Here is a 25595-nt window from a genome sequence, read left to right on the forward strand (position 1 = left end):
TGAGCTATTTTTATTGTTATCATTAAATTTGTCCAAACAAATGCACCTTTAGTTGTACCAGGCATTAAAATGAACAAGAAATTCATGAAAACAAGGGTGGTCAAAAATGTTGCTGGGTGTTGAGAACCACAAATATGTGAAAAGGCAACATTTTCAAACACACCTACATCACAGGTGTCAAACATGTGGCCCGGGGGCCAAATCCGGCCCACCAAAGGGTCCAGTCCGGCCCTGCAGGATGAAAGTGCAAAAATTAACCTGAAAAGTCAAGGTTGTCAAAATCATGTGATCTCCAGTAAAAAATAACAACACAACAACCCATAAATAATGACAACTACAAAATTTCTTTGTTTTATTTGAGAAATTAAGTGGAAAAATTTCAAGTGAAAAAAATAGTGTTACACTGTGAAAATATTTACATTTACAAAACTATTCTTTCACAATAAAATACAAATTAAAACATAAATAAAAACAAAGATGAACAACCTGAAATGTGCAGTTTTAACAATATTCTGCCTGTTACTGAATGTTTTGTACATTTATGGATCCACTGTGATCTGGAGTTGTGTTAATAATAAGAGATTTTAACAAAATTTTAACAATATTCTGCCTGTTACCAAATGTTTATTTCACATTGTGTGTAATGCACATGTATAAATAACAAGTCTAGGCGTAATATTGTTAAAATTGCACTAATTTTTCAAATGAAATTTCAGTTTTTTCAGGTTATTCCCATCTTTTTTGTAAAATATAAATATTTTCATAATTTAATTGGGTTTTTTTTGTACTAAAACAAAAAGAAAAATTTGGATTTGTCATTATTTATAGGTTATTAAGTCATTATTTTCCTGGTCTGGCCCGCTTGAGATCAAATTGGGCTAAATATGGCCCCTGAACCAGAATGAGTTTGACACCCCTGCCTTACATTATCTTAAATCATGATCAGTCTTAATTTGGCTTATGATCTATTTTTCAGAGGGAATATCCAGACTGTGACATTACAAAATAACTTTAAAAGGTCCGTTTATTAATGTTATTAGAGTATTTTACAAAGAGAAAGTGCCAATACACAGCCCTAGTCCATATCGTGTATCTTTACTTATATCGTCGTTTTTTCATGAGTAGAATGTATCAAAAAAACCTAAATGTGCTTCCAGGTGATATGAGTTTATTCCACCAGGGAGACTCCGATCCAAATCCGTTCTATTCTGACCCAGTTCTGTCCCGTTTCCGCCTTAATAACGCCTCGATTATTGTCCAGACTCGCGCTACACTTTGGTGACCTTGCGTGTTTTGTCATCTCATCAGGTTTATCGTCCGTCAGCTGCCGCTCTGATCGCTCTTCCCACTCAATTACCCTCATCCTTGGGCCGTAAAGCCCCGAGGGTCCGAGCGCAGGTTTGTGATGACCACGCACAACCCGGGCTTTCCCCAGAGACAATAACACAACTTAGAACCTACAAGGACAGTGTGTCGCTGCCGCCGGTCATGTGACGCCTGTAGTTTCCCTCTGGGTGAAATCTTAAACATTCTCTTTAAGTGTCTGAAGTCATGCCAGACATGTGATTATCATGGCTGGTGTGGAAGGAATGTGATCTTGTGATTGTCATGGGGTGTTACGAGCTCTAATGGACTAATAGCCATGGAGGTTGGATGTTGTGAAGCTAGCATGAATGAATGAATAAATGAATGGATGAGTGGACGCTGATGAACAAAGGAAAGACGTGAATGTAATTAACCCTTTATACACTGTAAGCCCGGAATTTGTATTTACTAAAATGCTTTAATTACAATGCACTTAAATGATTTCAGTTTTATGATGTTACTATAAAATGTTCAGTATATTCTACTAATTTGTAGACTTAGTTCATGTTTATGCACTTGGCAGATGCTTTTTTCCAAAGCGACTTACAGGGGAAAACCAATCAAATCACTCAATCAATCAAATTTTATTTATATAGCGCCAGATCACCACAAAAAAGTTATCTCATGACACTTTATATATAGAGTTGGTCAAAACCAGACTCTAAGCCAATTTACAGAAACCCAACAGAATCCTATAGTCCAATCTCATAGTTGAAAGTACGAAAAAGTTGAAGTTGAATGGAATTAAATCACTGAGTTTTAGTCATGACCACACCTTTTTATCTTCGCATTGCATTGTGGGTATGGGGCATGTTGTTGAAAATGTGTTATTTTTCTGTGCAGGAGTTAAGCGGGGTTGTGGTGTTAGTGTTAATTTGGATTTAATGTGTGTATGGCAGTGTGTATTGGCCTTTTTGTATTGGTTTTTGTATTTTTGTAGAGCTGCACCATGAGTCAGAGCCAGAGGAGGAACTATGGCTTTACTGTTCATCTAACACTGTCACTGTATAATAGAAATCTTAACGTCTTAATTGTCAAATTAAAAGCACTTCCTGAACTGGCAAATGACATTGAGCTAATGTCCATTCAGGCTACAATATATTAAGTTGAATAATTTCATAACTATTTTAGTCAGGAATAAATTCAATTCAAATTGCACTTATTTTTCTTAAGAAATTTCAGTTTTTTCAGGTTATTCACATATTTTTTATTTGGATAGTTTATAAAAGTAAGTATTTTCATAATTTAATGGAGGGGTTTTTCACACCAAAACAAAGACAACAATTTGGAGTTGTCATTATTTATAGGTTATTATGTTATTATTTTACAGGTCCGGCCCACTGGAGATTAAATCAGGCTGAATGTGACCCCTGAAAGAACATGAGTTTGAGACCCCTGTTTTAAACCAACCACTAAACTTAATCAGTGTGAAGTCCTGACATTTTAACATCTAAATTGCAGATTACTGAACTTGAGACTTACAGTCATCGAAAAAATTATTAGACCACCCCTTGTTTTCTTCAGTTTCTAGTTCATTTTAATGCCTGGTACAAATAAAGGTACATTTGTTTGGACAAATATAATGAAAACAACAAAAATAGCTCATAGTAGTTTAATTTCAGAGCTGATATCTATCCATTTTCCATGTTTTTTTTTTTATAATAACCAAAATCACTTCAGTTTTTCCATCTATATCTATGGCGTTGTACTGACAAAAACAGTGCTTTTACGCATTCCATGTTTTCTTTTCTGTTCCCGCAAAAATATACAAACTCCAAACAGAAAAGCCTACGCTGGGAACAGATCCTGTTAAAATGTGTAAATTCACTGCTGTTTTTCACTTTTAATTCTTTAACCCTTAGAAACTGTGGCCAAGTTTTAAATTATTAATCATACACATATGCTTTTAAAAATAAGGCAAACTGGAGTTCCACATGTGTCATATTTGGGTCCTCAGAGGTTGTGTAGTGGACATGGTTAAGAATTTGCATTTGGTTGGAATTTAGTTGTAATTGAAGTTTGCATGTGTTTCTGCAGGTGCTGAATGAAGCTGTTGGAGCCATGATGTACCACACCATCACTCTGACCAGAGAGGATCTGGAGAAGTTTAAAGCTCTACGTATTATCATCCGCATCGGCAGCGGCTACGACAACATCGACATTAAAGCCGCAGGAGAGCTAGGTACCGACTCTGCAAAGATTTACTGATGATTGTTCAATGCATAGGAGAGGAGGGGTGGGAGATATGGACAAAAATGGTGACATAATAAACGTTTAATATCGGTCAGCATCAACAACTATCACGATAAATAGCAAATTATTGTCTTCTTCCAGGTTAGAGGTTTGTTTTCGTTCCTGAGTGGTTGCATTTATTAATAAGAAATGCAACAAGATAAAAAAGCAAAAAAAAATGCAACAGAACGGAAATAATGCAAAACAAACACACAATCAGTGTAAATGTAAAGTAAATATATGGATATTTGTGGGTTTTATCTCTTTTTTTTTTTTTTTTTTTCTTGGTCATTACAAAGGACCAAAACCTACCAAACAACATAACATTTTAGAAATCTAAGAGCAGAATTTGCAAAACCAATGTAATCACAAAAGGTTCTGTATTCAGTAATATTATGCATGAGCAGAATTATGCAAAACAAGAAAATACTGAAACATTTGGAAGTGTTTTAAAGTCAAGGTTAAGGTTAACTCACTTTATTTCCATATGGAAATTCAGTCTCTGCATTTTAGCCATACACAGTACCTAGCATTAGCAATTAGCATAAACTGACTTATTATTATTATTATTATTATTATTATTATTATTTATTTTTTTTATTATTATTATCATCATCATCATCATCAATCATCATCATCATCATCATCATCATCATCATCATCATTATTATTATTATTATTATTATTATTATTATCATCATCATCACCATCATTATTGTTATTATTTGTATCATCATCATCATCATCATCATCATTATTATTATTATTATTATTATTATTATTATTATTATTATTATTATTATTATTATTATTATTATTATTATTATTATTAGCAACTGAGCCCATAAGACTAGCCCTAATTCAGAGTTGCAAGTCCATCCATTTTTTTTTATAAATGTTTGAAACAACTTTATTAATCCCAATGGGGGACACAAAAAACAATGTATATATAGAGAGAGAGATTTATATACAATACAAACAGATTGGAGGAAATCTATACAATCTATAGATAAATAATAATATATCTCAGATGAGCAGACATGATGAGGATTAAGTCAAACAAAAATTAATACCAAAGACAATGTAAAAAGAAAAAAAAAGAAAAAAAGGTGCATGTAGTTTTTGATCTTTACATTTAGCGGCTGAATTATTTCTTATAATGAACCAAAAACAGATCTGACTAAAGGCCCAGAAGTAAATACTGATATTTTTTGAAATGCATTATATTTGATAGAAAATGAACGCTCGTAATCTAAACTGCAAATTAAAGATAAGATGTACAGTCATCATATTGACCTACAGAGATGTGGCTAAGGTACTAATACCTTTATTTAATTGATATTTAAGTGGAAATAAGGCTCATGCATCTGCTCTTGGCTATATTTTTACATTCTGGCTTTTGTTTTTGGTTGATCTTCTGTGTTTTCAGACGGGTAAGGAGGTTAAATACATGACTGACAGCATTTTTATATGATCTGAGGCCTGAAACACAAGCTTTAGAAAGCGGTTTCACTGTTTTGGCTGCAGTTTATTGTATTTTATTAAGTGTGTGTTTTATTGCATTGGACTGGAAGTGTTCACTATTGCATTTTCTTTTGTCTGAAGCTCCATGACTACAGAGAATAGAACAGAAACGGTATTATTGTAGGTGAATCACATCACAGAAGACATATAGTCGTGGAAAACATTATTAGACCACCCCCTGTTTTCTTTAATTTCGTGTTCATTTTAATGCCTGGTACAACTAAAGGTCCATTTGTTTGGACAAATATAATAATAACAACAAAAATAGCTCATAGTTTAATTTCAGAGCTGATATCTATCCATTTTCCATGTTTTTTTTTTTTTTGTTTTTTTTTTTGGATAACTAAAATCACTTCAGGTCTTACATCAATATCTATGGCATTGTACAGATAAAAACAGTGCTTTTAGACATTCCATGTTTTCTTTTCTGTCTGTTTTAGTCACATGATACACAGGAGTTAGGACTTGAATCTCTTTATTGTCATTGTACAATAAAATTGAGGTAGAGCTCTCCAATTTAGTGCAAGAATTTCAAGGCAACCACAAAAAAACGCAAGAAGGCACACTTATTTACATTAGAAAAAAATTTAAAAAAATAAAAGTATTGCAAATAGGAATGTTTGTTACAAAAAATAGAATTAAGTAGTGCAAATAGCATTGGAAATAGTGCAAATGACGTGAGATGGTTTGATTGCATAACCATTGTTTTTGATGACTTTTGATGGTCTAATAATTTTTTTCCATGACTGTGTAGTCAGGCTGCAAAAACAGCCTGTACAAAAATAAGGAAAGTCATTACTGGGTTAAAATTTCTCATTTTAAGTAAAATTATCTGCCAATGAAGTAAGAAAATTGCACTTATCAAGTTTTCAAGTAAGAAAATATCATCTAAGGCAGTGGTGTCCAACCTTTTCTGGCTCATGACCCCATTTTAACATCACACATTTCTTGCGACCCCAGACATTCAAAACTGAGACTTTTTTTTTTTTTTTTTTTTTTTGCTAAAATTAATTTATTTTTAATCATGTAATAGTTTGCTATACTATGTTGCAAATAAACGTTAATTTTAGACGACATTTAGTCTATATAATGTAAATTATTATGGACGGAGGCAGTAAATCCAGGTGTAGATTACTGCACAAAGTGAGAATTTGATTTTCCTTGGTCAGGATATGTACAGTCAGTCCAGCTTGGATTTACAAGGAGGACAATTAATACTGAACAAACAAGAACTCAAACTATGAATTATGAAAGAGCTGCAGCATCTGAAACCGACCACAATGAACATGTGACAGAAAAACAGAACCACAGTGCTGCAGTTTCAGACTCACAGTTTGTCTTTTATGTTTTGGGATTGTCTCTGTCAACTCAATATATACTTTTTATTAGTATGTTTGTTTGTTTTTTTTTTTTTTTTTTATCAAGTTCTAGAAATTTCAGGTAACCTTATGTGGGGTCCCGACCCTAAGGTTGAAAAACACTGATCTAAGGATTACACTGGGTTACAAAAAAATGTTTTTTGCAAGTTTTCTAGGTTTTTTCAACTGAATTAGGACCATTTTGCACCGCTAAATCCAAAAATCACATCTGTTTTTCTCAATCAGGTCAGGTTTTTTTGCTAATTTGCTTTTGAAAAATTTGATCTTCTCACAAAATTGATTACATTTTTGTGACTTTATCAGTTGATTTTTTATATAGTTCTCACCCAAAATAGGTTTTAAGAGAAAAAAAAATCATTTTCACAAGCACACTTGATGAAACTTGTGACTTGATTCCTGTTAGGTACAATGGTGTATTCAGCGCAGATGTAGCAGAATACGTCAGGCTTATTTTTGCACGATCTTCTGGTCGAAGCCATTTCATTCACCTGTAATATTAAAAAAAAAAAAAACATTAATCATAAATTGGCAAAAGTAAAATCTTCAGAACTCGTTTATTGCAAGAAATAGGAAAGAATTTTGTATCATATGATGTGAAAATGCCCATAAATGTAAGCAAAAATGTTAAAAAGCCAATATGTCAGAAATTTTACCTGATTGAGCAAAATTAATGTGATTTTTGGATTCAGCACACCAAAATTGTTCTAAATCAGCTCAAAAAACTTAAACAATAAATTTGTTGTTGACCAGTGTTATAGAAGCTAACGTTCTTATTTTAAGCAGAAGATACTTGTTTCAAGTATCATAGTAAGATTTTTTTTCAAGATGGTCTTATGAAGGTGTAATGACTCAGTAGGTATGTGTCGGTAAAACTGCATAAAACAAGTAAAAATTTCCTTGAGGGTAAACAGTTCCTGTGTCCTCCATACTCATTCCTAACAATGGAGCTGGTTTTGTTAGAAATATTGCTTAGAATTACAGTCATAGTTTTAAGATCTAACTGGGGGTAGCTCAAAATGAAAATTTTTGAAACAAGTCAAATAATCTTAACAAGATTAAGTCTCAGTAAGTAAATAAATCTAAAAAAAATGATCTTTCAAGATGAATATTCCAAATTCAAGTCAGATATTCCTTTTTTGTTTCTGTTTTTTGCACCGGTTGATTAGTCTTTTATTTTTCTGATGCTCTTACTTTAGTCTGAGTGAGATCTTTGACTCGTGCAGCTTTGAAGTTCATCTTCCACTGTGTTGCATCGATTTCTTCCTGCTATGTAGTCTGCTCTTCTACCTGTTTGATCATTTGTTTGACCGTTCATCCCGGATTTCCTAGATTTGGGCGAAAAAGCAGTCGAACGCTTAATTTCGCCGTCGCTTCGTAGCGTCGTGAAACACGCTCTGATTGGCTTCTTTAGAGGTCGAAATGAGATCATACAGTCGTTGGTGGATTCAGAAGCTGGGACACGGTGTTTACAGTCTGCTTGTGCTGGCTGTATGGATTTTTCCCCAACACTATCAAAGGCTGAATTAAAAGAGTCAGATGAATGGTGGACATCCCACTGTTAGCCAGCATGTTCAAAGAAACAGAAAAGCAGAAAGAGAGAGAGAGAGAAAGAGTGGAGTTCAGTGTGTGCTCTGAACCCCCCCCCACCCAGGCTTCTATCCGCAGCCGGGTGCCTCCGACAGCCCTTACAGTTGACAAAGCTGCCATTTCCCTGCCAATATGAGATACTGTGTCTAACTGCCACCCACTCACCCAAGGCGCTCTGCCTCGCAACGCAGGAGTCAAAAGCTATCGTGCCTGGAGAAGGCGGCGCTGATATGACGGCTGTTCTCAGGGAGAAGAAAAGAGGCCATTGACGGAGCAGACTCCGGCTATTTTTTGCTGTCCAGAGACGGCTCTTCTGTTACTTTGAGATACAGAGTGGGATGAGGACGTTACAGCAGAGACAGGCCAGAAAGAAGTGCTTAATTATTACAGCGGCAGAATGACTTTCATTGTGCTGTCGGAGAAAAGACCGAGTATCGGCGCAAGGTCAAGGTGTGAATATACAAGGAAAGCCACGGAATTCTGTTGCACGAATAAGGACGGGATTCCAGTTTCATTATCGATATTGCGTATTGATTTGATTCCCTATCGATTCTCATTGGATTAGAGAATAAACTACAGTAACTCGTAGAAATACTCTGAAATTCAAAATTTCAACCTAAGTGTGTTATTGGAGGACATAACAAGGGGGAAAATTTTTCAAAAATTTTCACTGTTATGTAGAAAATCAAGGTTCATGAACTTACCATATTTGGTTCTTTATGCATAAGTGGCAAAAAAAATAATAAAAATCTAAGAAGTAAATATAAAAATTACAAGAAAAACACATATAAGGTAAAAGCAACATGTATTTTAGAACATCAGACCAACAGAAGTGTTTCAAAACAACTTAAAATAACTGTTCCGTCATGGGTGTTTTTGTCCTCATATTTCCATCCAGAAGGCCAACATCAGACTCAAACTATTTTTTGCGGTCAGAGACGGCTCTTCTGTTACTTTGAGATACAGAGTGGGATGAGGACGTTACAGCAGAGACAGGCCAGAAAGAAGTGCTTAATTATTACAGCGGCAGAATGACTTTCATTGTGCTGTCGGAGAAAAGACCGAGTATCGGCGCAAGGTCAAGGTCTGAATATACAAGGAAAGCCACGGAATTCTGTTGTACGAATAAGGACGGGATTCCAGTTTCATTATCAATATTGCGTATTGATTTGATTCCCTATTGATTCTCATTGGATTAAAGAATAAACTATAGTAAAATGACTTTATAGTTCACTCAGAGAAATACTCCGAAATTTATAAATTTCAACCTCAGTGTGTTATTGGAGGACAGAACAAGGGGGAAATTTTCAAAATTTTTATTATGTAGAAAATCAAGATTAATAGCTTATATTTGCAATAATAAACTATAGTAAAATGGCTTTGTTTGCATTAATTTTTTTTATAGGTCACTCAAAGAAATACTCCAAAATTCAAAAATTTCAACTTTAGTGTGTTATTGGAGGACATAAAAAGGTGGAAATTTTCAAAAACATTTTATTGTTATGTAGAAAATCTAGTCTAATGAGGTTACCATATTTGGTTCTTTGCCCATAAGTGGCAAAAAAAAAAAAAAAAAAATCGAAGAAGTATATATACAACGAAAGCCACGAAATTAACATGAAATTCTGTTGCACGACTAGAGATGAGATTCCAGTTTCATTATCAATATTGTGTATTGATTTGATTCCCTATTGATTCTCATTGGATTAAAGAATAAACTAGAAAAGCACTCAGAGATAAAATCAAGGTTAATAGCTTATATTTGCAATAATAAACTATAGTAAAATGGCTTTGTTTGTATTAACTCTTTATAGTTCACTCATAGAAATACTCCGAAATTCAAAAATTTCAACCTTAGTGTGTTATTGGAGGACATAACAAGGAGGAAAATTTTTCAAAAATTTTTACTGTTATGTAGAAAATCAAGGTTCATGAACTTACCATATTTGGTTCTTTATGCATAAGTGGCAAAAAAAATAATAAAAATCTAAGAAGTAAATATAAAAATTACAAGAAAAACACATATAAGGTAAAAGCAACATGTATTTTAGAACATTAGACCAACAGAAGTGTTTCAAAACAACTTAAAATAACTGTTCCGTCATGGGTGTTTTTGTCCTCATATTTCCATCCAGAAGGCCAACATCAGACTCAAACTATTTTTTGCGGTCAGAGACGGCTCTTCTGTTACTTTGAGATACAGAGTGGGATGAGGACGTTACAGCAGAGACAGGCCAGAAAGAAGTGCTTAATTATTACAGCGGCAGAATGACTTTCATTGTGCTGTCGGAGAAAAGACCGAGTATCGGCGCAAGGTCAAGGTGTGAATATACAAGGAAAGCCACGGAATTCTGTTGTACGAATAAGGACGGGATTCCAGTTTCATTATCGATATCGCGTATTGATTTGATTCCCTATTGATTCTCATTGGATTAAAGAATAAACTATAGTAAAATGACTTTATAGTTCACTCAGAGAAATACTCCGAAATTTATAAATTTCAACCTCAGTGTGTTATTGGAGGACAGAACAAGGGGGAAATTTTCAAAATTTTTATTATGTAGAAAATCAAGATTAATAGCTTATATTTGCAATAATAAACTATAGTAAAATGGCTTTGTTTGCATTAATTTTTTTTATAGGTCACTCAAAGAAATACTCCAAAATTCAAAAATTTCAACCTTAGTGGGTTATTGGAGGACATAACAAGGGGAAATTTTCTACATTTTTCATTGTTGTGTAGAAAATCAAGGTTAATGAAGTTACCATATTTGGTTCTTTACCCATAAGTGGCAAAAAAAAAAAAAAAAAAAAAAAAAAATCCAATAAGTATATATACAACGAAAGCCATGAAACTGTCATGAAATTCTGTTGCACGACTATAGATGGGATTCCAGTTTTATTATCGATATCGCGTATTGATTCAATTCCCTATTGATTCTCATTGGATTAAAGAATAAACAGAGCACTCATAGAAATACTTCGAAATTGAAAAATTTCAGCTTTAGTGTGTTATTGGAGGACATAACGAGGGGAAATGTTATAAATTTTTTTATTGTTATGTAGAAAATCAAGGTTAATGAAGTTACCATATTTGGTTCTTTACCCATAAGTGGCAAAAAAAAAAGAAAATTCCAAGAAGTAAATATAAAAATTACAAGAAAAACACATGTAAGGTAAAAGCAACATGTATTTTAGAACATTAGACCAACAGAAGTGTTTCAAAACAACTTAAAATAACTGTTCCGTCATGGGTGTTTTTGTCCTCATATTTCCATCCAGAAGGCCAACATCAGACTCAAACTATTTTTTGCGGTCAGAGACGGCTCTTCTGTTACTTTGAGATACAGAGTGGGATGAGGACGTTACAGCAGAGACAGGCCAGAAAGAAGTGCTTAATTATTACAGCGGCAGAATGACTTTCATTGTGCTGTCGGAGAAAAGACCGAGTATCGGCGCAAGGTCAAGGTGTGAATATACAAGGAAAGCCACGGAATTCTGTTGTACGAATAAGGACGGGATTCCAGTTTCATTATCAATATCGCGTATTGATTTGATTCCCTATTGATTCTCATTGGATTAAAGAATAAACTAGAAATGGAGTCAGAGAGTGAAAACCGTTACCAAGGCAGATCAGCCCTGCCCCTCCGAATCACCACCAAAATTTAATCATTTGTTCCTTGTGCCGGTATCAACATTTCCTGAAAATTTCATCAAAATTCTAGTAAAATGGCTTTGTTTGCATTAACTCTCAATATTTCACTCACAGAGATACTCGGAAATTCAAAATTTCAACCTTTGTGTGTTATTGGAGGACATAACAAGAAGCAAATTTTTTTATTGAAATGTAGAAAATCCAAGTTAATGAAGTTACCATATTTGGTTCTTTACCCATAAGTAGCAAAAAAATAAAAAATATATAAGAAGAAAATATAAAAAATACAAGAAAAACACATGTAAGGTGAAAGGAACATGTATTTTGAAACATTCCAACAACATAAGTGCTTCAAAACAGCTTGAAATAACGGCTCCATCTTGGGGTTTTTTTTGTCCTCACATTTCCATCCAGAGGACCATCGTTATGGGTTGGTTCGGCTGCCTGTCACTATCGGATCAACTGCCCATTTGTGCATGCATGACACTAACTCTGCTTACACAGACTACACTGGAAAAAATACCCCTTTAACCCTTTCGTGCACGAATTATGAAAACCTTAGTCAAGATTTTTTCTTGAGTGTTTTTTTCCTCCTTAGGCATGAAAAAAACCTTGAGATTGACTTTTTTTTTTCGTGGAGTTACAAAAATGTCTACTCAGCTACACCATGGATTAAATTTTTGAAGCAAAGAAACATGTATTTAAAACCCAATATCAGAAAATGATATGAAAACATTTTTAATGCTGCTAGTCTAATGTTTTCTCACATTTTAACATATTTTAATATTAGTTATTACCCACTTCATGGGGGAAAAAAAAAAAAAAATATATATATATATATATATATATATATATATATATATATTTACAGGGTGGGGAAGGAAAATGTACAATATTTTGAGGCAGGGATTGAAAGACAGTGTATGACCAGTTAGTTTATTGAAAGTCATGACAATTTATTTGCCACAAGAAAATGGACATAATAGAAAATGTTTTTATTCTATGTGTCCTCCTTCTTTCTCAATAACTGCCTTCACACGCTTCCTGAAACTTGTGCAAGTGTTCCTCAAATATTCGGATGACAACTTCTCCCATTCTTCTTTAATAGTATCTTTAAGAAAGTCGACATTGCTGTGTGATGTTCTGTTGGTAGCATGTTCTAAAACGCCCCAAATAGCAGAATCCAGAGGGTTTAGATCTGGGCTAGAAGGCGGCCATAAACATGATTCCCAAAAATTGCTAAAGTTGGATTTGTTGTTGTTGTCAACAAGTGTTTTGGTGTTCTTGTGTAAGATTTTAACTTCAAATCATATTTTACTGCATTTCTAACGCTCTTGTTGTCTACCTCAGGTTCAATTGCCATTTTTCTCATGGATTTGGTTGGATCCTTTAGGATTTTGGATTTGAGAGCTTTAATAAAAGCTTTGGTACGTTTTTTGTTGCTTCCTCCACTTCCAGACTTTCTCATAATAGTTTTGCTCATAGTCATTCTCTTCTTTCCATTATAAACAGTCTTTATGGACACTCCAACTATTTTTGAAATCTCCTTTGGTGTGACGAGTGCATTCAGCAAATCACACACTCTTTGACGTTTGCTTTCCTGATTACTCATATGGGCAAAAGTTTCTGAAAAGGTATGGATAATAGTGTTAGGTATGATTATGACATCAATATATGTTTGGTTTCAAAACAATTGATGTAGTGCCTGCTGAGAAAAAACAACTAAATGTTCATTGTAAATTTTGCTTCCCCGCCCTGTACATATGAAAAACTTTTGTATTGGAAAAAAAAAAAAAAAACCCTGTTAATTACAGTTTAATAACAATTAGCAACTGATTTACACTAAACATGTTAGTGCAGATCAGGTTTATCAAGAACAGCAAAGTTACAGTAATGATATGAATGTCAGTGTATTATTATGGGATGATGCAAAAGTGTCCACTGTGTTGGCTGATATGGAACTAAAACAACAAAACCCATGAATATACAAGAGAACAGCTGGAGAAGAACTGTCCACTGTAGCGACCACTATGCATGAAAGGGTTAAAAACAAGTTACAACCAAAAAAAAAAGAAAGAAAATTAATGCAACATATTTTTGTTTGAATTAAGCCAAAAAATAAAAATAAAAATCTACCAATGGAACAAGTGAAAATTATCTTGGTGAGATTTTGAAATTGAAGTAAGATTTTCAAGATCTATTGTCTAAAAATTAGTTCTTTAGGTGATTATGTCTTATTTTAAAGTGTGATGAGATATTTGGACTAGAAATGAAAAAAATACACTTGGTAAGATTTAGATTTTTTCCAGTGCGGAGACGTTCAGAGTCATTCTGCACTACAGGTTGTATAAATATGTTTATTGAATTCCAAAAATACAGAATACACACAGGGATTCACACACATAAAAAAAAAAAAAAAAATCTAACAAAACCCACTTAACCCTCCCAAACCCCTTACTGTCACCAGATCTGTATGCATTTACAATATAGCACTGTATATATAAATAAAAATACATATCAGAGTATTACATAGACATATACATCTTAACTTGTTCAGGGCCTTGTACATGCATCATAGGATTGTCAAAAAAGATTAAGAAAGATTTCATGAAATTTCATTTCAGATCCACGTAATGTATATCGAATTTTTTTGAGTTTAAGATTGAAGATTCTGCACTACAAATGGATTAATTGCGTTAAAATTTTTCATCAGATTAATCACGATGATGGATTAATCTGCGTTAATGCGTTCATTTTGACAGCTCTAATCTAAAGGTGCAGAAAAATAAGAATAAATGCCTGTTTTTTTTTAGCTTTTACATCATCACTGAACTGCGTCTGTGGGTGGGGTGTTAATTATAAGAGGGATTTGATGGCGTCGTTGAAGGGTTTGATTGCTCAAAAGAGGTCGTCTCTGGAGAACCGCGGCAATTTCCAGGCGTAGAGGACCGTCGGCCCCCGCCCACACCTCCCTCAACCAGCGGCGTGCATGCAGAAATTAATAAAGCAGACCGCAAATATGCACTTTTGGATGTTTTTGTAAACTGATATGGAAACACACCCATGGTATTGTTTTACCAGATGCTGTAATTGACAAGTGAAGGGGTCTGGTGGGAGTTTGGGATGAATGGGGGGGGGAGGGGGGGCACTTTTGATTGGATAAATACAGAGCCTGATGTCGTACAATGTGGAAAATACACAGTAGATGGGGGAAGAAATTGGAAAATACATACTGATGATAATTGCGAACAAGCTGCGAACCGTGAAATCCAGTATAATCACTTTAAATACATGTGAAAATGTCTGAACTTTTACACAAGAGCTCGGTTTGACTCAACCCTCAACACCCCCCCCCCCCCACACACACACACTTTCTTCAGTTTGCTGCTTACTGTGATGCCATGCAGGTAGTTCACAGTGGGTTGTTAAAAGGGTTTCTTCATTGAAAACAGCTGCTTTCCACAGCTGGAAGCAAGGTGGATCCAAGCGGCGAAGGGGGAACCAAAACAACTCCAGCTGCAAAAGTAAAACAAGCTGAAGGTTCTGAAAGCCGTCAGAGCTCTGAGGGTTTCCTTGTGTTTTCACCACCGCGAACACACACTCCAATCACTGACACCATCTCGTAATTTTACTAGATGATTAATTAATAGATGCACATTGAGACGTGGTCAGTCAAATACAAGGAGTTAAGTGTATCATGGAACTGGCTCAACCCGACTCGACTCTGGTACCAGGTCCTATTCCTGGAGACCGTTTCCATTACAGCTGGGGTGTCAAACATGCGGCCCGGGGGCCAAAACCGGCCCGCCTAAGGTTCCAGTCTGGCCCGCGGGATGAATTTGCAAAAATTACACTCCAGATATTAACAATCAGGGATGTCAAACTCGTTTTAGTTCAGGTTCCAGATACAGGACAATGTGATCTCAACTAAAAATAATAGCATAATAACTGATAAATAATGACTCCAAATTTTTTTAGTTTAATGTGAAAAACATAATATTACATTACACCTATAAATAATGACAACTCCATATTTTTACCTGCGCCAAGGAGGTTATGTTTTTGCCAGGGTTTGTTTGTTTGTCTGTTTGTCTGTCCGTTAGTGTGCAACATAACTCAAAAAGTTATGGACAGATTTTGATGAAATTTTCAGGGTTTGTTGGAAATGGGATAAGGAAGAAATGATTAACTTTTGGGGGTGATCCGGAAGAAATCCTGGATTCTGGATCACTTTGAAATTTTCGTTAACATTGTGGTAAATGGGGCCAAAATGTTTGTTTCCCAATATCTCGCTTAATTATTGACCAAAACTCATGAAATTGAACTCAGGAATTGACAATGGGGTCCTCTATCACATTTCTAAGGCTGATCCGGATCTGATCCAGAAGGCGGATTTTATCTCAGTTTCTATAAAAAATGGGGGTGCCCTTACTTTTTGGCCTACTGTGCCTTTAATATTAAAGGTAGAAATTTCTGACAAGCGCCATCGTGTAGCTCAGTCAGTTCCGCATCGGGAGTATGCCACCGGATTTCATGTAGCTTTAATACTTAAGGAGCTAGATCCAGAAGAAAACCGCCATTACGAGAAATGTGATTTTCGTGAATAACTACTGAACTAATAAGGATATAATTATGAATCCAGTTGCTAATGGTATGTTTTCATGGTGAAGGAATCTTAAAATATAGGTCAAATAAATATGGGACTAATATTTATGGTGGAAATCACAATATGGGGGAATTGTGCAAATCTCATGCAATTTGACTCAGGGATTTACAATGGGGTGTTCTATCAAATGGCAAAGACTGATCCGGATCTTTCAAAAAGTTATGGACAGATTTGGATGAAAATTTCAGGAAATATTGATACTGGCAAAAGGAACAAATGATTAAATTTTGGTGGTGATCAGGGGGGGGGGCACTGATCTGCCTTGGCGGAGGTCTGCGCTCTGAGTGCTTTTCTAGTTTTCTTTTTGTTTTAGTGTAAGAACTTACATTAAATTATGAAACTATTAACATTTACAAACTATCTGTAAACAATAAAATCTGAAAAACCTGAAATTTTGTAAGTAAAATTTTAACATTATACTTACAGTTATTAAATATTTTGTGCCTATGTAGATCCAATCCATAATATGCATGTATAAATGTTAAGTTGACTTGTAATATTGTTAAATATGCACTTATTTTTCTCAAGAAATCACAGTTTTTTTTCAGGTTATTCACATCATTTTTGTTTGGATAGTTTGTAAATGTATATATTTTCATAATGTAATTTTGATTGCACTAAATCAAAGAGGAAAAATTTGGAGTCGTCATTATTTACAAGTTATTATGCTATTGTTTTACTGGTCCGGCCCACTTGAGATCAATTTGGGCTTAATGTGGCCCCTGAGCTAAAATGAGTTTGACACCCCTGCATTACAGGATACTAGGCTTGCGGAATCGGTAGCATCTTTTAAATCACTTCTTAAAACACACTTTTATAGACTTGCTTTTATGTGATGTTTGTCCCTTTTAATTTTAATTTTAATTTTAATTTTTTTGATTTTTAAAATTTGAATTTTATCCTGTTCGATTGTTGGTTTATATTCTCATACATGATGTTGTTTTATCTCACGCCTTTATTTTTGCATTGATTTAACAGCATCATGCTACGTTATCCCTGGCCTCTTTATTCCGATTCATTTAATTTATTCGAAGTGTCATGTTTCTGCATCGTGGTACACATCTCTCCTATTGTGTTGCTTCTGTTTTAATGTTTTTACTTACATCTTGTATCCTGCTGTTGTGCCCTTTACTTGTTTCTCAAAAGCACTTTGTAAACTTTGTTTTTAAAAGGTGCTATAGAAATAAAGCTATTATTATTATTATTATTATTATTATTATTATTACTACCCACTTTACAGTACCTGGTCGTCATAGTGATGCAGCGCATTACTTCTGTGTCGTCTGCTCAGAGTTGCTGATAAATTCGCTCGTTGCGTGTTGTCTCATCAAGCTCATGCTGAATTTTTGCGTCTGAACCTCCTCGACAAACTATGGTGTAGTTTTGCGGGCTGTCATCATGTGGATTAACCTACTGACATATTTACTGTAAACCTCCACATCTGTTTTTGGTAAAACGGTGGGTCACAGAAACGACTCTCTGACCAATCAGTGGTCTGCAGTGTTTACACGTCACGTTTTAGTATCTGGTCCCCAGTCCTGGAACCTCGGCAAAGGTGATACCAAAAAACTAGTACCAGGAACCAGATTCCAGGCCCGTTTTTGTAATGGAAACACAAAAAGGCCGAGTCGAGTTGAGTCGAGCTGATACCTCATAGTGGAAACACAGCATTAGAGGCGCTAATTCGTTAAAACACAACAGAAGAAGAAGAAGAAGAAGAAGAAGGATGAGACTCAGTAATATGGATATTGTGCACAATTATTATTATTTTTGGGGGGGCGTTAAACTTTGTGTGTCACAAAATCTTGTACCATAAAATGTGAATTTCTTTCTTTTTTTGTTTTGTGCTTTTGGAGATGCACAATGAAAATAAATGAAAAATTGATAAAAAAAAAAAAAAAAAAAAAAAAAATGGTATCACACTCCAGTTCAAGTATCTTTATTCTGGTTTAACTTAATGAACATGCACCTGAAACATGTACTATAGGTCATATATGTGTGTAAATGAGTGTATGATCTGCACTAGATCACATGTACTGGTGTAAAAAATTATTCATACAAACCCAAAACACAGCACAGACAAATTTCAGACATTTTAAGTAGATGGGGAAAAAAAAGAGTTAAAAATTCATAAAAAATTTGAACTTTGACCTACTTTTCCAAAATGTAATCAAATCTATTCTGGGACACTGGCAATATATAAACCCAATTTGGCATGAATTCAACCGATAGTTTTGCTGCTACAGACATTTGAAATTTCGCCCATTATAAGTAAATTGGGGGGGGGGGGGGGGGGGGGGTTTGAAAAATTCATAAAAAATTGAAACTTTGATCTACTTTTCCTAAAATGTAATGACATTTATTCTGGGTCACTGGCAATCTATAAACCCAATTTGGCATGATTTCAACCAATTGTTTTGCTGCTAAACTTTTCATAAACAAACACGTGGTTCCAGGCACAACAAACCCCACCCCTCACATGTATTGTAGCTTATTTTGACATCGATCCAGTGATGTCATCATGTCTATGCATGTGCTGATGTCAGCATATCAATTGCCTATATAATAGCATATATGTGCCAAGTCTGAAGTAAATTGCAACAAAATTGATGGTTTTATAGACATTTGAAATCTCACCTATTATAAGTAAATGGGAGAAAATATGCAAAAAAAATCATAAATTTGAACTTTGACCTACTTTTCCCAAAATGTAATCAGATCTACTCTGGGTCACTGGTAATCTATAAACCCAATTTGGTATGAATTCAACCAATAGTTTTACTGCTACAGACATTTGAAATTTCACCCATTATAAGTAAATTGGGGGAAAAAAATTTTTTGAAAAATTCATGAAAAATTTAAACTTTGACCTATTTTTCCTAAAATGTCATGACATTTATTCTGGGTCACTGGCAATCTATAAACCCAATTTGGTATGAATTCAAGTAGTAGTTTTGCTGCTACACATATTTGAAATTTCATCCATTATAAGTAAATGGGGAAAAAAAAACGATTAGAAAAATTCCTAAAAAAAAATGTGAACTTTGACCTACTTTTCCCAGAATGTAATGACATTTATTCTGGGTCACTGGCAATCTATAAACCCAATTTGGCATGAATTCAACCAGTAGTTTTGCTGCTAAACTGTTAATAAACAAACAAGTGGTTCCAGGCACAACAAACCCCACCCCTCGCATGTATTGTAGCTTATTTTGACATCGATCCAGTGATGTCATCATGTCTATACATGTGCTGATGTCAGCATATCAATTGCCTCCAAATATGTGCCAAGTCTGAAGTAAATTGCAACAAAATTGATGGTTTTATAGACGTTTGAAATCTCACCTATTATAAGTAAATGGGAGAAAATATGCAAAAAAAAAATCATAAATTTGAACTTTGACCTACTTTTCCCAAAATGTAATTAGATCTACTCTGGGTCACTGGTAATCTATAAACCCAATTTGGTATGAATTCAACCAATAGTTTTACTGCTACAGACATTTGAAATTTCACCCATTATAAGTAAATTGGGGGAAAACATTTTTTTGAAAAATTCATGAAAAATTTAAACTTTGACCTATTTTTCCTAAAATGTCATGACATTTATTCTGGGTCACTGGCAATCTATAAACCCAATTTGGTATGAATTCAAGTAGTAGTTTTGCTGCTACACATATTTGAAATTTCATCCATTATAAGTAAATGGGGAAAAAAACGATTAGAAAAATTCCTAAAAAAATGTGAACTTTGACCTACTTTTCCCAGAATGTAATGACAGGTATTCTGGGTCACAGGCAATCTATAAACCCAATTTGGCATGAATTCAACCAGTAGTTTTGCTGCTACAGACATTTGAAATTTCGCCCATTATAAGTAAATTGGGGGGGGGGGGGTTGAAAAATTCATAAAAAATTGAAACTTTGACCTACTTTTCCTAAAATGTAATGACATTTATTCTGGGTCACTGGCAATCTATAAACCCAATTTGGCATGAATTCAACCAGTAGTTTTGCTGCTAAACTGTTAATAAACAAACAAGTGGTTCCAGGCACAACAAACCCCACCCCTCGCATGTATTGTAGCTTATTTTGACATCGATCCAGTGATGTCATCATGTCTATGCATGTGCTGATGTCAGCATATCAATTGCCTCCAAATATGTGCCAAGTCTGAAGTAAATTGCAACAAAATTGATGGTTTTATAGACATTTGAAATCTCACCTATTATAAGTAAATGGGAGAAAATATGCAAAAAAAATCATAAATTTGAACTTTGACCTACTTTTCCCAAAATGTAATCAGATCTACTCTGGGTCACTGGTAATCTATAAACCCAATTTGGTATGAATTCAACCAATAGTTTTACTGCTACAGACATTTGAAATTTCACCCATTATAAGTAAATTGGGGGAAAAAAATTTTTTGAAAAATTCATGAAAAATTTAAACTTTGACCTATTTTTCCTAAAATGTCATGACATTTATTCTGGGTCACTGGCAATCTATAAACCCAATTTGGTATGAATTCAAGTAGTAGTTTTGCTGCTACACATATTTGAAATTTCATCCATTATAAGTAAATGGGGAAAAAAAACGATTAGAAAAATTCCTAAAAAAAAATGTGAACTTTGACCTACTTTTCCCAGAATGTAATGACATTTATTCTGGGTCACTGGCAATCTATAAACCCAATTTGGCATGAATTCAACCAGTAGTTTTGCTGCTAAACTGTTAATAAACAAACAAGTGGTTCCAGGCACAACAAACCCCACCCCTCGCATGTATTGTAGCTTATTTTGACATCGATCCAGTGATGTCATCATGTCTATGCATGTGCTGATGTCAGCATATCAATTGCCTCCAAATATGTGCCAAGTCTGAAGTAAATTGCAACAAAATTGATGGTTTTATAGACGTTTGAAATCTCACCTATTATAAGTAAATGGGAGAAAATATGCAAAAAAAAAATCATAAATTTGAACTTTGACCTACTTTTCCCAAAATGTAATTAGATCTACTCTGGGTCACTGGTAATCTATAAACCCAATTTGGTATGAATTCAACCAATAGTTTTACTGCTACAGACATTTGAAATTTCACCCATTATAAGTAAATTGGGGGAAAACATTTTTTTGAAAAATTCATGAAAAATTTAAACTTTGACCTATTTTTCCTAAAATGTCATGACATTTATTCTGGGTCACTGGCAATCTATAAACCCAATTTGGTATGAATTCAAGTAGTAGTTTTGCTGCTACACATATTTGAAATTTCATCCATTATAAGTAAATGGGGAAAAAAACGATTAGAAAAATTCCTAAAAAAATGTGAACTTTGACCTACTTTTCCCAGAATGTAATGACAGGTATTCTGGGTCACAGGCAATCTATAAACCCAATTTGGCATGAATTCAACCAGTAGTTTTGCTGCTACAGACATTTGAAATTTCGCCCATTATAAGTAAATTGGGGGGGGGGGGGTTGAAAAATTCATAAAAAATTGAAACTTTGACCTACTTTTCCTAAAATGTAATGACATTTATTCTGGGTCACTGGCAATCTATAAACCCAATTTGGTATGAATTCAACCAATAGTTTTACTGCTACAGACATTTGAAATTTCACCCATTATAAGTAAATTGGGGGAAAAAAAATTTTTGAAAAATTCATGAAAAATTTAAACTTTGACCTATTTTTCCTAAAATGTCATGACATTTATTCTGGGTCACTGGCAATCTATAAACCCAATTTGGTATGAATTCAAGTAGTAGTTTTGCTGCTACACATATTTGAAATTTCATCCAGTAAAAGTAAATGGGGAAAAAAACGATTAGAAAAATTCCTAAAAAAAAATGTGAACTTTGACCTACTTTTCCCAGAATGTAATGACATTTATTCTGGGTCACAGGCAATCTATAAACCCAATTTGGCATGAATTCAACCAATTGTTTTGCTGCTAAACTGTTAATAAACAAACAAGTGGTTCCAGGCACAACAAACCCCACCCCTCGCATGTATTGTAGCTTATTTTGACATCGATCCAGTGATGTCATGATGTCTATACATGTGCTGATGTCAGCATATCAATTGCCTCCAAATATGTGCCAAGTCTGAAGTAAATTGCAACAAAATTGATGTTTTTATAGACATTTGAAATCTCACCTATTATAAGTAAATGGGAGAAAATATGCAAAAAAAATCATAAATTTGAACTTTGACCTACTTTTCCCAAAATGTAATCGGATCTACTCTGGGTCACTGGTAATCTATAAACCCAATTTGGTATGAATTCAACCAATAGTTTTACTGCTACAGACATTTGAAATTTCACCCATTATAAGTTAATAGGGGGAAAAAAAATAATTTTAAATTCATGAAAAATTTAAACTTTGACCTATTTTTCCTAAAATGTAATGACATTTATTCTGGGTCACTGGCAATCTATAAACCCAATTTGGTATGAATTCAAGTAGTAGTTTTGCTGATACACATATTTGAAATTTCATCCATTATAAGTAAATGGGGGAAAAAAAGATTAGAAAAATTCCTAAAAAAATGTGAACTTTGACCTACTTTTCCCAGAATGTAATGACATTTATTCTGGGTCACAGGCAATCTATAAACCCAATTTGGCATGAATTCAACCAGTAGTTTTGCTGCTAAAGTGTTAACAAACAAACAATAAAGAAACAAACTGAAGCAAAAACAATACCCCTTGCCTCCCCTTTTTTTTTTTTTTTGGGGGGGTGTGTGTGTGTGTGTGTGAAAATCTACCCATTTAAAGACTTAAATGATAAGAAATTCAGCAAATTCAGATAAAAAGATGTTAAATGTTTGTGTTGGTGAACAGTGTCTGAGGCAGCGGTGGGGGGTTTAGTTTCACAAGTGCATAAATAGTCTTAGTTTTATTTTAGTTTTCCAGGTAATATGAGGGAGGGGTTAAAAGGTCGAAGCTGAAAAAGGTGGATGAAAGAGTATCCTTCACATGACGAGTGATAAATACAGACACCATGGTGTGAAAACCCACTGTTTCTGCTGCTCTCTGACCCTTTTAACACAGGGGCGGGGAAGGAAAACCAGATTAATTTCACCTGCAATTTGGTTTGGTTTCCGTCTGTGTTGCATTGCACCGTTAGCGCTAATGTCGTAATAACTCCAATCTCGGGTTTTAAACATGTGCGTGTTTGCGCTGCCCTCTCCGCAGGCATCGCTGTGTGCAACATTCCCTCGGCGGCCGTGGAGGAGACGGCCGACTCCACCTTGTGCCACGTCCTCAACCTGTACCGGCGAAACACCTGGCTGTACCAGGCTCTCCGGGAGGGCACGCGGGTCCAGAGCGTGGAGCAGATCCGCGAGGTGGCGTCCGGCGCCGCCCGCATCCGTGGAGAAACCCTGGGCCTCATCGGCTTCGGTCAGTTATTTTCACTCTTTTCTTTTTTTTTTTCTTTCTTCTAATTTGTCATGTTGTCGGCAGGGGTGTAAGAAAATATCAGTGTCGCAATATATCGCGATATTTCATTTCACGATACCGTATCGATATTAAAAAGTACTGTATCGATATTTTTAGGTATTTATTCAAATGCAGATATTGCGGAGGTTAATTTTTGTTTTTTGTTTTTCAAACTCTTTTATTTCTATACTCACATGGGTATTTTACTCTTTTATTTCTATATTCACGTGGGTATTTTACTCTTTTATTTCTATATTCACGTGGGTATTTTACTCTTTTATTTCTATATTCACGTGGGTATTTTACTCTTTTATTTCTATATTCACGTGGGTATTTTACTCTTTTATTTCTATATTCACATGGGTATTTTACTCTTATTTCTATATTCACGTGGGTATTTTACTCTTTTATTTCTATATTCACATGGGTATTTTACTCTTTTATTTCTATATTCACGTGGGTATTTTACTCTTTTATTTCTATATTCACATGGGTATTTTACTCTTATTTCTATATTCACGTGGGTATTTTACTCTTTTATTTCTATATTCACGTGGGTATTTTACTCTTTTATTTCTATATTCACATGGGTATTTTACTCTTATTTCTATATTCACGTGGGTATTTTACTCTTTTATTTCTATATTCACATGGGTATTTTACTCTTTTATTTCTATATTCACGTGGGTATTTTACTCTTTTATTTCTATATTCACGTGGGTATTTTACTCTTTTATTTCTATATTCACGTGGGTATTTTACTCTTTTATTTCTATATTCACGTGGGTATTTTACTCTTATTTCTATATTCACATGGGTATTTTACTCTTTTATTTCTATATTCACATGGGTATTTTACTCTTTTATTTCTATATTCACATGGGTATTTTACTCTTTTATTTCTATATTCACGTGGGTATTTTACTCTTTTATTTCTATATTCACGTGGGTATTTTACTCTTATTTCTATATTCACATGGGTATTTTACTCTTTTATTTCTATATTCACATGGGTATTTTACTCTTTTATTTCTATATTCACATGGGTATTTTACTCTTTTATTTCTATATTCACATGGGTATTTTACTCTTTTATTTCTATATTCACATGGGTATTTTACTCTTTTATTTCTATATTCACATGGGTATTTTACTCTTTTATTTCTATATTCACATGGGTATTTTACTCTTTTATTTCTATATTCACATGGGTATTTTACTCTTTTATTTCTATATTCACGTGGGTATTTTACTCTTTTATTTCTATATTCACGTGGGTATTTTACTCTTTTATTTCTATATTCACGTGGGTATTTTACTCTTATTTCTATATTCACGTGGGTATTTTACTCTTTTATTTCTATATTCACGTGGGTATTTTACTCTTTTATTTCTATATTCACGTAGGTATTTTACTCTTTTACTTCTATATTCACGTGGGTATTTTACTCTTTTATTTCTATATTCACATGGGTATTTTACTCTTTTATTTCTATATTCACATGGGTATTTTACTCTTTTATTTCTATATTCACATGGGTATTTTACTCTTTTATTTCTATATTCACATGGGTATTTTACTCTTTTATTTCTATATTCACATGGGTATTTTACTCTTTTATTTCTATATTCACATGGGTATTTTACTCTTTTATTTCTATATTCACATGGGTATTTTACTCTTTTATTTCTATATTCACATGGGTATTTTACTCTTTTATTTCTATATTCACATG

General features: G+C 34.1%; 1 protein-coding gene across 1 annotated transcript in view; it reads left to right on the plus strand.

The window, feature by feature from the left end:
- LOC115439352 (uncharacterized) overlaps window positions 1–25595 on the plus strand; it is a 176131-nt gene that overhangs the window by 131598 nt on the left and 18938 nt on the right. The window contains exons 3-4 of the mRNA XM_030163186.1: window positions 3403–3547; window positions 23614–23820. Coding sequence (XP_030019046.1) covers window positions 3403–3547; window positions 23614–23820 — 352 coding nt within the window. The remainder of the gene's footprint in view (window positions 1–3402; window positions 3548–23613; window positions 23821–25595) is intronic.

The sequence above is a fragment of the Sphaeramia orbicularis genome, chromosome 19 (genome assembly GCF_902148855.1).
Source record: "Sphaeramia orbicularis chromosome 19, fSphaOr1.1, whole genome shotgun sequence".
Lineage (NCBI taxonomy): Eukaryota > Metazoa > Chordata > Actinopteri > Kurtiformes > Apogonidae > Sphaeramia > Sphaeramia orbicularis.